Here is a 12,810-nt window from a genome sequence, read left to right on the forward strand (position 1 = left end):
TTAGTATCGTTACAAACCTATTACCAAAAAAAAGGAGCACATTAAACATCACAGAACGGGGAGATTTGCGGTTAATCCTTATAAAACTGAAGCCAAATATTGATAATTTGCTATCAATTAATCAAGTACATCCCTCCCATTAAAATTATGAGTATTTTTTTTATTATTTATTTGCATATTTAAAGTTACGTAACGTTGTTAGTGTTTCATTTTAATTCTTTTAAGTCTGTTATTATTATCATTTTAATAAATAGATCGTAAGAAAATATACCTACTATTTTTTCTTTATTTTTACCACTCCGAATTTAGCACTATTTTCAAAGACAAAGAACAGGAGTTACCGATGTAATTTCCCGAATCGCCACCCTGAAATGGAACTGGGTCGGACACGTCGCCCGAATCAGTGATGAGAGGTGGACGAAGAGATTACTTGAGTGGAGGCCGAGATTAGACAAAAGACGTAGAGGAAGACCACCTACTCGTTGGACTGACGATCTCAAGAAAATGTCAAGAAATTGGATGCAAAATGGTCAAAATAGAGCACAATGGACAAAAATGAGGGAGGCTGGCCTTATGTCCAGCAGTGGACGCAAAGAGCTGGGTGATGATGAATGATGATGAATTTAGGGTTGGAACTCACCCGCGACGCTAATTTCCATCGTTAGATCTTCACATTTGGAACGAGTTTTGGGAATATGGTAAAAATGTAGCAGCAGGGGGTCCACCGAAACTAGTAAATTTTTAAAGTGGTCTACAAGAAAAAATAGTTTGGGAACCTCTGATCTATAGAGATGATATTTGCGAAGTGTACATTGCACATAAATTCATTTTGGCGCATTTATACCTTCCATGAGTCTTTTTATTGTCTTATGTTAATATTTAAAACATTTTTACCAAACATTTTTTATTGTCATTTTTTATTATTAATAGTCCAAGTAGTGAAGCTTAAAATAGGACAAAACCTCGCAATTTTTACAGAACGGATCGATTTGCTTGAAAATTTGAGAATAAGTAGTGAATAGTCCAAGGATCAAAATCTATATGATGCTGAAAGGCGCTTTTACCATGGGGGTGGTTGTCACCCCATCTCGGGGGTGGAAATTTTTTATTATATTTTGACCGCAAAAGTTAGTAAAAACATTCATTTTAAGCAAAAAACGTTCTATACATTTTTTTGATAAAATTAATAGTTTTCGATTTATTCGCTATCGAAAGTGTTAGCTTTATATCGAAAAATTCAATGTTGTTAATAAGTTTTCGGCTAATAACTCCAAAAGTTTTCGTTTTATCAAAACAACTTTACTTAACAAAAATGTACCTTTTGAAACAATAAACAAAACCGTTCCTTTTAGTTTTTTTAAGACCAATAGTAATCGAGCTATACATTATTAAATGTTAGCTCTTCTTCGTCAAATGCTAAATACTGTATTTTCAAAGTCAAATAACGAGAAAACTATGCATTTTTCGAGGATAACTTGTTCAAACTAATTTAAAACATTTTAAAATATCTATCTACAGAAATAAAAACAAAGTCTTTAGCTTAAAAATTAAGTGACGTATATTGAAAAGAATGTTAGTCCCTACTTTTTTCAGCGAAAAAGTGATCCAAAGCAACCTCCTAATCACCACCTAATTAAAATTAGTCATTAACCTTATTTGGACTTCTTTATTTTTATATTATTAATGAGTTCTAGAAGTTTGACCGGCTTAGAAAGATTAGTTTTTAGAAAAAGGGAATTAGAAGCGAATAACGAATTTTTGTAGTTTGGAAAAAAATGGCATTTTCTTCAGAATAGAAAGATTAGCATCAGAGATACGAAAAATATTTAAATACGAAATTGTAGCTTATTTCATTCTGAAGAAACTGATTTGAAAAAATTTTTACTACAGCAAAAATTGAGTGAGCTATTGATAATTAAAACTTGTAATAACATGCAAAAACCACCTTTACCAACCCTTTCAAAGTCACCTCTTTTTGCGATTGAGGATTTTAAAAACAATTAATATTAATAGTCTTATAGACCTTATAAAAGGCTACAAAATTCTTTTTTGCTAAACTTTCTAAGGTAACAAATAGAAAAGTTACGGTTAAAAAATCAATATATTTTTTGAAAAAAAAAAGGAGAAATCCAATTGGAAGCATAATAATGTAAGCAATGTTTTTAGTCATTGGCCTTATTCAGTCTTCTTTATTTATGTATTATTAATAGATTCTAGAAGTTTGACTTGCTTAGAAAGATTAGCTTTTACAAAACTGGAGTTAAAAGCGAATAACGAATTTTTGTAGTTTGGTAAAAAATGGCTTTTTCTTCAGAATAGAACGATTAGCATCAGAGATACGAAAAAATGTTTCAATATGAAATTGTAGGTTATTTAATTCCCAAGAAATTGGTTTGAGAAAATTTATTCTACGGCAAAAATTGAGTGAATCGTAAATTAGTATATTATTGAAAAACGCTTATTTTTTCGATATAAAACTAACACTTTCGATAGCGAATAAATCGAAAACTATTTATTTTATCAAACAAATATATAGAACGTTTTTTGCTTAGAATGAATGTTTTTACCAACTTTTGTGGTCAAAATATAATAAAAAATTTCCACCCCCCAGATGGGGTGGCAACCACCCCCATGGTAAAAGCGCCTTGCGGCATCATATAGATTTTAATCCTTGGACTATCCACTACTTGTTCTTTAATTTTCAAGCAAATCGATCCATTCTGTAAAAATTGCGAGGTGAAAAGCTTCAGTTCCTGGACTATAACTAGATCCTGAATATTTGGAAGCTAAGCTCATTTTCATATTAGTCATGTATACAAGAAGAATGAATATACATATTAGGGAAAATATGCCGTGAATCTCATTTTTTAACTATCGTGGTGATTCATCTGTTAAAGATCTAATCCAATTACATTTATTTCCTGTTAAACGGCAAACATAAAAGTAACGTTTTGCGGAACTATTAAAAACGTGTGATAAATTCTTCGTATAAAGAACTATAATCAACAAATTATGCGCAGAATTCTACTATTAGGCCTGGATCCCGCGTACCAAAAAAAAGTTGATTAATAGCAAGCTGAAAATTTGTTAGTAGCTTAACGGTGTCTAGTCGGACAAACTTTGATATATGGGAACACTGGAACAGGGGAAGTTTTAATTGTGGAACGTGTCATCCTGACAAGTTTAATACCGCATTTACACTCACTCCTGTAATACCGCATTTATACTCAGTCCTGTTGGACAGGGAATTGGGCAGGGAAGTGGGCAGAGAAGTGGGCAGCGTGAATGTGTAAATAGCTCACTGGTGGTGCCGCTGCTAATGCTACTGCCATTGCACGGCGCTCCCTCAAAAGTCGGTTTTCGAGATGGAAGTCAAAGGACTGGCAGCGCGAGCACGAGTGGGTATTCACATTCAACTACTCTCTCTCTTAGGCAGGCCGCACATCAAAGAAACATGAAACGTAAATTACGTTTCATGGAAATAAACCACTGCTAAACAAATATATGTCCGGCCATTTATTAAACTCTCCGAAAATAAAAATGTGTCATGAGCATGAATCACACTCGTTTCATTGGTAGGCGGACTTTGAGATTTGTTTAGTTGTGTTTTCTTTTCATGAAACATGTTTTTCGTTTCATGTTTCATGTTTTTCGCTTCATGTTTCTTTGGTGTGCGGCTTGGCTTACTTGCCGCCGGCAAAGCGGCAAGTGAGTAAGGGAGCAAGACGATGCTGTCATCACATTCCATTCTTGTGAGTCGTTCGGTAAATGAGTTGTGAGGACATTGGCGAGGAACTGATGTGAACACCTCACTCCCGTCGATATTGTATTTCGGGCAAAATTTCCGACAGCGGCAGCAGCAGTGTCAACGGCTGAGTATAATTCCGACATATTATGATTGTGAAAACTAGCAAGTTGTTTTTAGGTTTATTCAATAGCAAACTGTATATTTTACAGTTCAAGTTGATTCTCAGTCAGAGTAGACTCCAACTAGTTGGAGTCAACTCCAACTGAAACGAGCAGTAAAAGTTGATTTTAAAAATTTAAATCAACTTTTACTAGTTGGAGTTGACTCTTCCTGGATCGATTCTGTAAATGTTGATTATACGAGAATCTCAAGTGCATTTTTGATGAGTGTGCGTTTCTTTGCTTTGACCGTTTCAACTACTTATTAGTATAGTCTGTAACGTCGCCCCCGTTAGGTAAATTATTCTGATTCGATTTTTTGCACAAACTTACTCAAAGAAATACATCCGTATAACAACCCTTATAACAAATACACAGGGTGTCACGCGGTACCGCGGTCGAAAAATTGTTTAACCAATTTCAGTAAAGTCAGTCAGTAAAGTGACTCTTTATCGAAAGAGTCTGATATTACGAGCAGAGGAACAGACGCGTTCGATAAAGAGTATTGAGGTGGTAAAATTGTATCGTCAATCATAAAAAACATTAACTTACTTACAACTTTGAGGATTTTTTTTTTAAATTTTAGACGAAATAAAAAATTCGTATGACAGTAATGATAGTAATGACAGATGACTTTTGCATGATGGCCGGTTTTGATGTTTAATCGATAGTTATCAATATTGTATACCTACCTAATTACTAAATCTGTAAAGTTTTGATTTATTTTGTATGAATATAATTGCGAAACACTATAGAATTTTACCTTTTGACATAAATTTTATTAATAATAAGATAAATTTTGTACAATATTTTTAATAATTAAAGTAAATAAATTTTAATTTCACTCAAATAAATAATCGATTGCTGACATTGACCACTTACATTCAATCTCGGTTAATTTGATTAATTATCGCGGCAGGTAAAGTAACATTCTTCTTTCAATACAACAAAGTGTTACTTTACTGCCGAAAATGAGGGCAAATGAGTACAATAATGACTGATTTTAGTGAAGTTTGGCGATAAACAATGATTTTAAACAAATTCGCAAAAATACATATTTTTTCACGTCGTACAAATTTTTTTTTATATCCGTTGGGCCTTTTTTCTCTAAAATTGACTGTTGTCGAGTTATTAGCGACTTAAAATTTGAAAAACGCCAAAATAACCATTTTCAAGGTTTAATATCTCGGTTAAAGATAATTATTGTGTGAAAGTCGAACGAGCGGCCGTGGAGTAACGGCATAATCGCTGGCCTCATACGCCAGTGCACGTGGGTTCGAGCCCTGCTAAAGACAAACCATTTTCATTTTCAATAATGACACGAGCCGTCTCACCGTGCCTCGGAGAGCACGTTAAGCAGTCGGTCCCCCTGGGCTAGTGTACATTGACACTAGTTACTTGAAACAGGGTTAAAGATGTAATTGGCGCCGGAACTGTCCGAAAGGCAAAAATGCCATACGATATTATATATTATGAAAGTCAGAAACTAAAAAAAATCAAAGATTAATGCTACCTCTATAAGATCCTGAAGAAATTTTTGTCATTATTTCATTAATAAGATATTATTTTTAATTATCAACAATGAGCGCTAACCGTGTATTGAGGCGGCCGTCAATGTGAGTGCGAGTGAGATTCACCATTGGACGGCTGGAATGGTGCATCTCTTTAGCACTCACCATTGACGGCCGCCTAATACGCACTTAGCGCTCATTGTTAATAATTAAAGATAAAGCTTAGTAATAAAATAGTGACAAAAATTTCTGCTGGATCTTCTAGAGGGGGCTATAAACTTTGATTTGGTCACTTTCTGACTTTCATAATAATGGATTTTAATCGAGTTAAGCCTTGAAAATGGCTATTTTCGCATTTTTCAAATTTTAAATCGCGTATAACTCGATAACAATCAATTTTAGAGAAAAATCACAAAATACCTTTTTTTGCTCAGAATAACCCAAATGATCTAAAAAAAAAATTGTTCGAAGTGAAAAAATTATTTTTGTGAATTTGTCTAAAAAAAATTGTTTAAACAATTTATCGATCAAGGTACTGCCTGGCACCCAGTAGATTTGTTATAAGGACCTCTTTTTGAGTAAGTTTGTAAAAAAAATTCGAATCGGAGTAATTTACCTAACGGGGGCGACGAGACAGCCTAGACTAATTTGAACATATTCAGTAACATTTAATTTCTAGAATCGGCTGTTTGTGTGAATCAGAATCAACTTTTACTAAACGGCATTGGGAAGAGTATACTTTTCCTAGTTGGAGTCTACTTTTACTAGTAAATGTTGAATATAAATCTTCATTTTATATTTAAAATCAACTTTTACTGAAACCAGCCGTTAGAGTTGACTCCAACTAGTTGGAGTCAACTCCAACTGGATAATCAACTTGAACTGTAACATATATAATACATGAAAAAATGTTTGTCCGACAAATATATTGGGCGTTTTAATAAATCCGACACGTGGAACATTTCAAATGACTGGAATTATGTTAGTGACAAATTAATAGCAGTCCGATTTTTGCATGAGAGTTTAATGAAAGGGTAACAAATCAATTGGAAGTTCTGTCCGACAAAATACATGGGACGTTTTCCTAGTATGACGTTCCAAATTTTTAACCTGTTCCACAATAAAAACTTCCCCTGTTCCAGTGTTCCCATACATCAAAGTGTGTCCGACTAGACACCGTTAAGCTATTAACAAATTTTTGAGCTAGCTGTTAATCAACTTGTTTTTGGTACGCGGGATCCACGCCTATACCTAACGTTCAGTCACGACCATTTATTTTTTCTAAAATGTATTTATGAAATCTTGGAATTGTTATTGAATGAAAATATTACTATATATATTATCCCAGCGATTCTTCTAAATGTCTTTTTTATTTTCAGAGAGGTGTATAATGCCATCTGCGTGCGTTTAGGCGATACTCTACACATTCCGGAAGATTCTGTACAGGCTTTGTTTAATGATATGAAACTATTTCCGTCCAAATCACAAGGTTAGTATATTTATATTTATTATTATCATCATATATTGTTTTTTATTTTTTATGACAATTGTAGTTATTTATGTACCAAGGTCATTAAGTAGATGTTTATGCTTGAGGGCGACTATCTTATAATACTACAATCTATTTAAGGCTGCTATTGTTTGAGGTGTAAAATTTCATAAACAAGGGATTTACCTGTGTTATGGAATGATCCCTTCTTTATCTAACTACACATTTCGAACAATAGCACACCGCTAAATTAATGAGTCTTTTAGATAGATTGTAGGATTATACAAATAGGAGGGCCTCTGGCCCGAGTGTTTGTAGGTCGCCCGAGGGTACCTATTAATGTCCACGGTGCCTACAAACTTTTTCATACTAGTTTGTTATCGTATTCACAATCTAAATATTTTTAAAATTAGAGTACCTAGGCAATATCGTCCCCATAGAGTAGACTAGTAGACAAATCCCCATAGAGTAATGATGTCAAATATACAGGGTGTAACAAAAATACAGGTCATAAATTAAATCACATATTCTGGGACCAAAAATAGATCGATTTAACCTAACTTACCTTAGTACAAATGCGCACATAAAAAAGTTACAGCCCTTTGAAGTTACAAAATGAAAATCATTTTTTTCCATATATCGAAAACTCTTAGAGATTTTTTATTGAAAATGGACAAGTGGCATTTTTATGGCAGGAAAATCTTAAAAAAAAAATTGTAGTGAAATTTCTGCACCCCATAAAAATTTTATGCGGTTTTTGTTCCCTTAAACTCCCCCAAACTTTTGCGTACGTTCCAATTAAATTTATTATTGTGGTACCTATGTTTACATAAAAAATTTATGGGGGTTTTGTTCCTTTAAACCCCCCAAATATTTGTATTATACGTTCCAATTAAACTATTATTGTGATACTATTAGTCAAACACAGTGTTTTTAAAACTTTTTTGCCTCTTACTATTTTTTTCGATAAGGCATCTTTTATCGAGATGTGGCTAAAATTTTTCGTCTTAAAATAATTTTAAATTCGATATATTTACCTGTACAAATGTGCTGCGCAGTAACGACGCAACCTGTCTCAGTAGCCCGATGACCGGTAAGGTGTTCGAGGATGCATAGGGAATAATATATTAAAGAACCAGTTGTCTTAAAATACTTACTTTCTCGAAAACGTTGCTAGCTCTTAGACCATCCTGCCGATTCCTGGCAACTTCCCTCCATCTACTGATCCTTAGAATCTTTAAGTCTTCTTTCACATCATCAATCCATCTTTTTCGTGGTCATCCTCTACTTCTTGTGCCCTCTGGTTTTGAAAATGTTAATCTCTTCGTGTATTTGTGGTCTGACATCCTAGCAATGTTTCTAGCCCATCTACATAAGTCTCTGCACTTAAATGAATTTCACAATATCTCTTTCAGTATGTGGTCAGTGGTGCAATTTTTATATTTTATTGAACGATTCTTTATTATGTCCCTGATAAGTGGGATGTCCAGATCATTGTGAAGAGTCTGGTTAGATACGTACCATGGAGCTTTACTTATCATACAGAGTATTTTGGATTGGAATGTTTAGAGTATCTTCGTACTTGAAGGTTTACTGCAGGCCCATAATTCTATTCCGTAAGTTGTGCAGGAAAGTTTTGAACTTCGCGACAAAATCGCAAAAATAGCGGAAAAAGCAACACAGAACGTGCTACTGAAGAAATCGAGAGACACATACGACAGAGAATACGACAAATTACAAAACTGGACGACAGAAAACTGAGTATAACATATTAATGAAACTGCGCTGCTTGGATACTTTGGAGATCTCGCTAAAACGTTTTCTCTGAGTTCCTTATGGTCCAAATATTCAATGATAAATAAGACATTTAATGGTAAATAGGAATATTGATATCGCTAATTACCATAAATTAAGGGAATATTTGAAGCAAGGATCAAAAGTATACTAGCCAAAAAGTCCTTCCTAGTAGTCCTGTCGCCAGGGGGGTACAACGGACCCCTTTATTCAGATGGACTTACCCAAGTTTTTTTATGTATTTTGACCCGTAGAACACGAATTTTTTGGGTAACAGTTGATCCGGATGTCGATAAGATTGTTATAAACAAAGAACTTGAGGAATCACATAACAGCAATTTTTCGCAATACAAAAATTTTTTTGTATTTTTTTGGTCAGTCTAAGCAAACAATGTTTTTACAAGTTTTTCGTAGGATTCATAGTTTTTCTACTACTTCCATAGTTTCTAACTTTAACAAAATGACAACTATAAACGTCAAATACAGCTTCTGACGTTCTAAACGTCACTAGACATAAAAATAAGCATTGCAACAAGTGAAGGGCCCAGGACTGTAATAGCTCAATGTTCCTATGTATCTAGTAGGGTGGCGGTTACTGTATAACAATTTAATCCCATATTTTGTAACTTTAATAATAAATGTTATTAGAAGTTATCAAAATTATTTGTCTTTATGCCTGTGTGGGCCATTTAAAGTGTACTATTATGTAGTTGGGAACTAATTAATAAAAACACAACAATGAACTACTAGTAATAATGAACTGTAAATAAATAATAATAGATTAAATCAGAGGTCCATGGAAGCGGGGGAAGCACCGCTTCCCTATTTATACTTCGATATAAGAAAATATATTATTAATTAATCGCGTACGAACGAACTCAATATGCACACAATTCAACTATTCGGTCCACTCCTGACAGAAGCGCATCTCAAAATCGTCGCTTGTCATGCAGTGGTCCCGTTTAAAAATTGGTCAGGGTTCAATGACCGCACCCACTAGTCGCGCGAATTTTGGTACCCTCTGGAAGCGATCGTCCTATCGCCTTCCAAAAGTTAGATGCTCCGACTGCTAAGGGGTGCTTCGTCAACATATATTCGCTTAAAGAATATTTCGATTTAAATTTCTTGCAGAGATTTTTCCTTTTACTGATCTTTTATTTGACATTTTACAGAAGTCAAATGACATTCAAATTGATGACTTTATTAATACGATAATTAAAAAAACGAGAGCAGTTTAAAAATATTTGGGATAAAACTGAAAATATGGGGTTTGAACATGAAAGAAAAATAATGAAGATTGATAATGTCGGAGACAGAGATAACAGAGGAAACAGAGAGACCTTTTGATAATATTCTACAACAAATGAATTCTAGCTTCCAAAATTTTAACGATTTAAAATTTGTAGAATTATAATATATAATCTTAATATTTCTAATTATAATTCATCAACATTTCCCACAGAGGAATTTATTTCACTATACGATTAAATAATGAAATTTTTTTGATATCCCAGCTTTGCATTCCCACTTAAGTGTTGTTTATGAAACAGCTGACATTAGTGATAATTATAACTACTGGTTAAACAAGTCACTGTGTGAAGTGGTCAAGTTGTGTGAATTAGTACTAACTATCCCAGCCACACGTGCATCCAGTTGAACGAAGTTTTTCAGTATTAAGATGCATTAAAAGTTTCAAATTAAGAGTTTAAAAGAAATTCAACAAGCGAAGACAGACTTTGAAAGTTAGCCCTATTATCCATTGAAAAAGACTGCATTCAACAATTATCAGAAGTTGATAGGAGAATAGACCTCAAGTATAAATAAGTGTCATATTATTGAAAGTTGTGTGTTGTGGGAAATGCCTCGGAATATATTTTTTTTTTAAATAGAATTCTTCTTTAGGAAACCAAGCCCGGCGCGATGACTCAAGGCCCGAGCTAGCAATACAGATCAATGATAGGTCACTAGTCACTAGAAATAGCGGGAATAGAGTGCCTCACGCATTGATCGGGGTAGGATTTAGTGTGTGAGTCTTTGTACCCAGGACGTCTCACATAAGCACTTTGCTGATAGAGAGCCCCTGCGCATCAGAGTGTTATCAGGTGGGAAGTGGCTCGACCCTCGACCCTTAAGAAAACATTTTTATATCCTTATTAAATCGCTTCCCCTTTCGAAAAAGTCACCACACGCCACTGGATTAAATATTTGTCATGAATTAATATCATAATGTATTAGCAATAAATCATTTTATAAAATTCGAAAAGCCGGCTCTGCTCATCTACTGTCAAAATCTTCACCTACGATTTACCTGTTCAGTTCAGTTGGTAGGTAAACAACCCAAAAACTAACCTAGAAAGATGATGTTAAAATTCTCAACAAAAACAAATTTAGGTTAGAAATTTACTGTGAATGCGTAAAATTAGTGATAGTTTTGATGTTTTATTTCAATAATTCCAGTGACAAAAATGATCCAGTGTGCGAGGCAATGTAGTAGGAGAAATGGTGCAGCAGACTTCATCACTTTTGGAGAATTTTGTGTTTTCGTCAAGGAAATGCAAAACCAACCTCCCAAACAGCAAAGAAGGTCTACACCTCCAAAAATTAATAATACAAGTAAGTCGAATTTGCCTCTAAATCATTTTTTCATGCAAATTTGGACACCTAAAATAATTATTTTTGTTGCTCATATGATATTTTTAGATATAACTCATGTTTATTGAAGGGAATTCGTAATTCTGTGAATATAATTTAGAATAATGAGTTTGGAATATAGGTATACAAAACAATATTTTTCCTTGCCAGAAAAGTGAAAGTATTGATTTCTATTTCATCAAACAATAATATAAGCACAAGCAGTAGGAAAATAAAATATATTTAGGGATTATTATGTAGAAAATAAATTTTATTATTTTGATATCCTATTGACAATTTTGAAGGAATGCTTCAACAAAATAAGTTCATGTAAAAAAGCCAGAAAAAATTAATTATTCTAGGGGAAAAAGGGGTTTCGTCAGTTTTGTGGCAGATTGAGGTCCATGAGATTTGGCATGCTGAATCTGAATCTTCGACATGATAATCCGAATTTTTGGTCAGGAATTTGTTATTAACAATTTAATAGTTTGTTAAATACTTATAATTAATAAAGATATACTCTTTTTACAAATCATGTTGTGTTTCTTTTAAAAAACAAACCAAACAAACTCTGAAAAAATAAAATTGGTCCATTTATTGCAAATTTGTCCATACATTTTTGTTTACAACTTGTCTTTTGCTCAATTTAAAAAGATATGAAGCACCTTATTTTAAAGAGGTTATTATATGTTATAAAATGAATTTGGAAAAATTAGCTTTTATCAATTTTTGACCAAATTATATAAGTTTAAAGTATACAATAAAACAAACGTGTAAAAAACAATCGAATATGTTTATAATGATTTTTCGGTGACATCAGATCAAAAAAATTAGTATCATGTTAATGAGGACTATAGTACAATGGAAAATTAACAACATTTATTTATTGTCATCAGATTGTGATGTTATCATTTTGTCAATGTACTTTTTTCATATTTTTTTTACAAAATGGATAAAGATAAATTATTCACTATAAGTATACATAATACTTATTTTAATTTATCTACCTTTTTTTAAAATTAATATTCATCTAACTTTTTGTAAATGGAGTCCATTACTTAATAAATAAATATTTTAAGATTTATTGGATATGAGCTGGCTTGGGTGCAAGTACAAGAGATATTTTTGTATACAATTTAGCTCTAGCTTATGAAGAAAATTTCATCAAACAGTAATATATGGAACTTATAGGTAAACTACATTATGTCGACATGGTGTGTTTTGAATAAGTTCCTTTAATCCACTTATTTTATTAGTTGGATTATAAAAATTGCTTACATTGTATTATCATTAAAATATGATCACATTGTCTTTCAAACAATTATGGGATATAGAAGATTTTATTACATTCAAAGTGCCCTACTGCACAGTTGCTCGAAGTGACAGTGTAGATTACCTCTGAGGTCCAGATATAAGCAGTGTTTAAATAAAATAAAAAATATACTTAGGGATTATTATGTAGAAAATAAAGGAATTTTG

General features: G+C 33.0%; 1 protein-coding gene across 10 annotated transcripts in view; it reads left to right on the forward strand.

Moving 5' to 3' along the window:
• LOC114333399 (uncharacterized) overlaps window positions 1-12,810 on the forward strand; it is a 439,275-nt gene that overhangs the window by 387,429 nt on the left and 39,036 nt on the right. For 7 of the 10 annotated variants that reach the window (XM_050654875.1, XM_050654878.1, XM_050654877.1 and 4 more), the window contains exons 2-3: window positions 6,797-6,906; window positions 11,158-11,313. In XM_050654875.1, coding sequence (XP_050510832.1) covers window positions 6,797-6,906; window positions 11,158-11,313 — 266 coding nt within the window. The remainder of the gene's footprint in view (window positions 1-6,796; window positions 6,907-11,157; window positions 11,314-12,810) is intronic. The other 3 variants (XM_050654879.1, XM_050654885.1, XM_050654884.1) reach the window with 1 other exon arrangement.

This window comes from Diabrotica virgifera, chromosome 6, assembly GCF_917563875.1.
Source record: "Diabrotica virgifera virgifera chromosome 6, PGI_DIABVI_V3a".
In the NCBI taxonomy this organism is placed as follows: Eukaryota; Metazoa; Arthropoda; class Insecta; order Coleoptera; family Chrysomelidae; genus Diabrotica; species Diabrotica virgifera.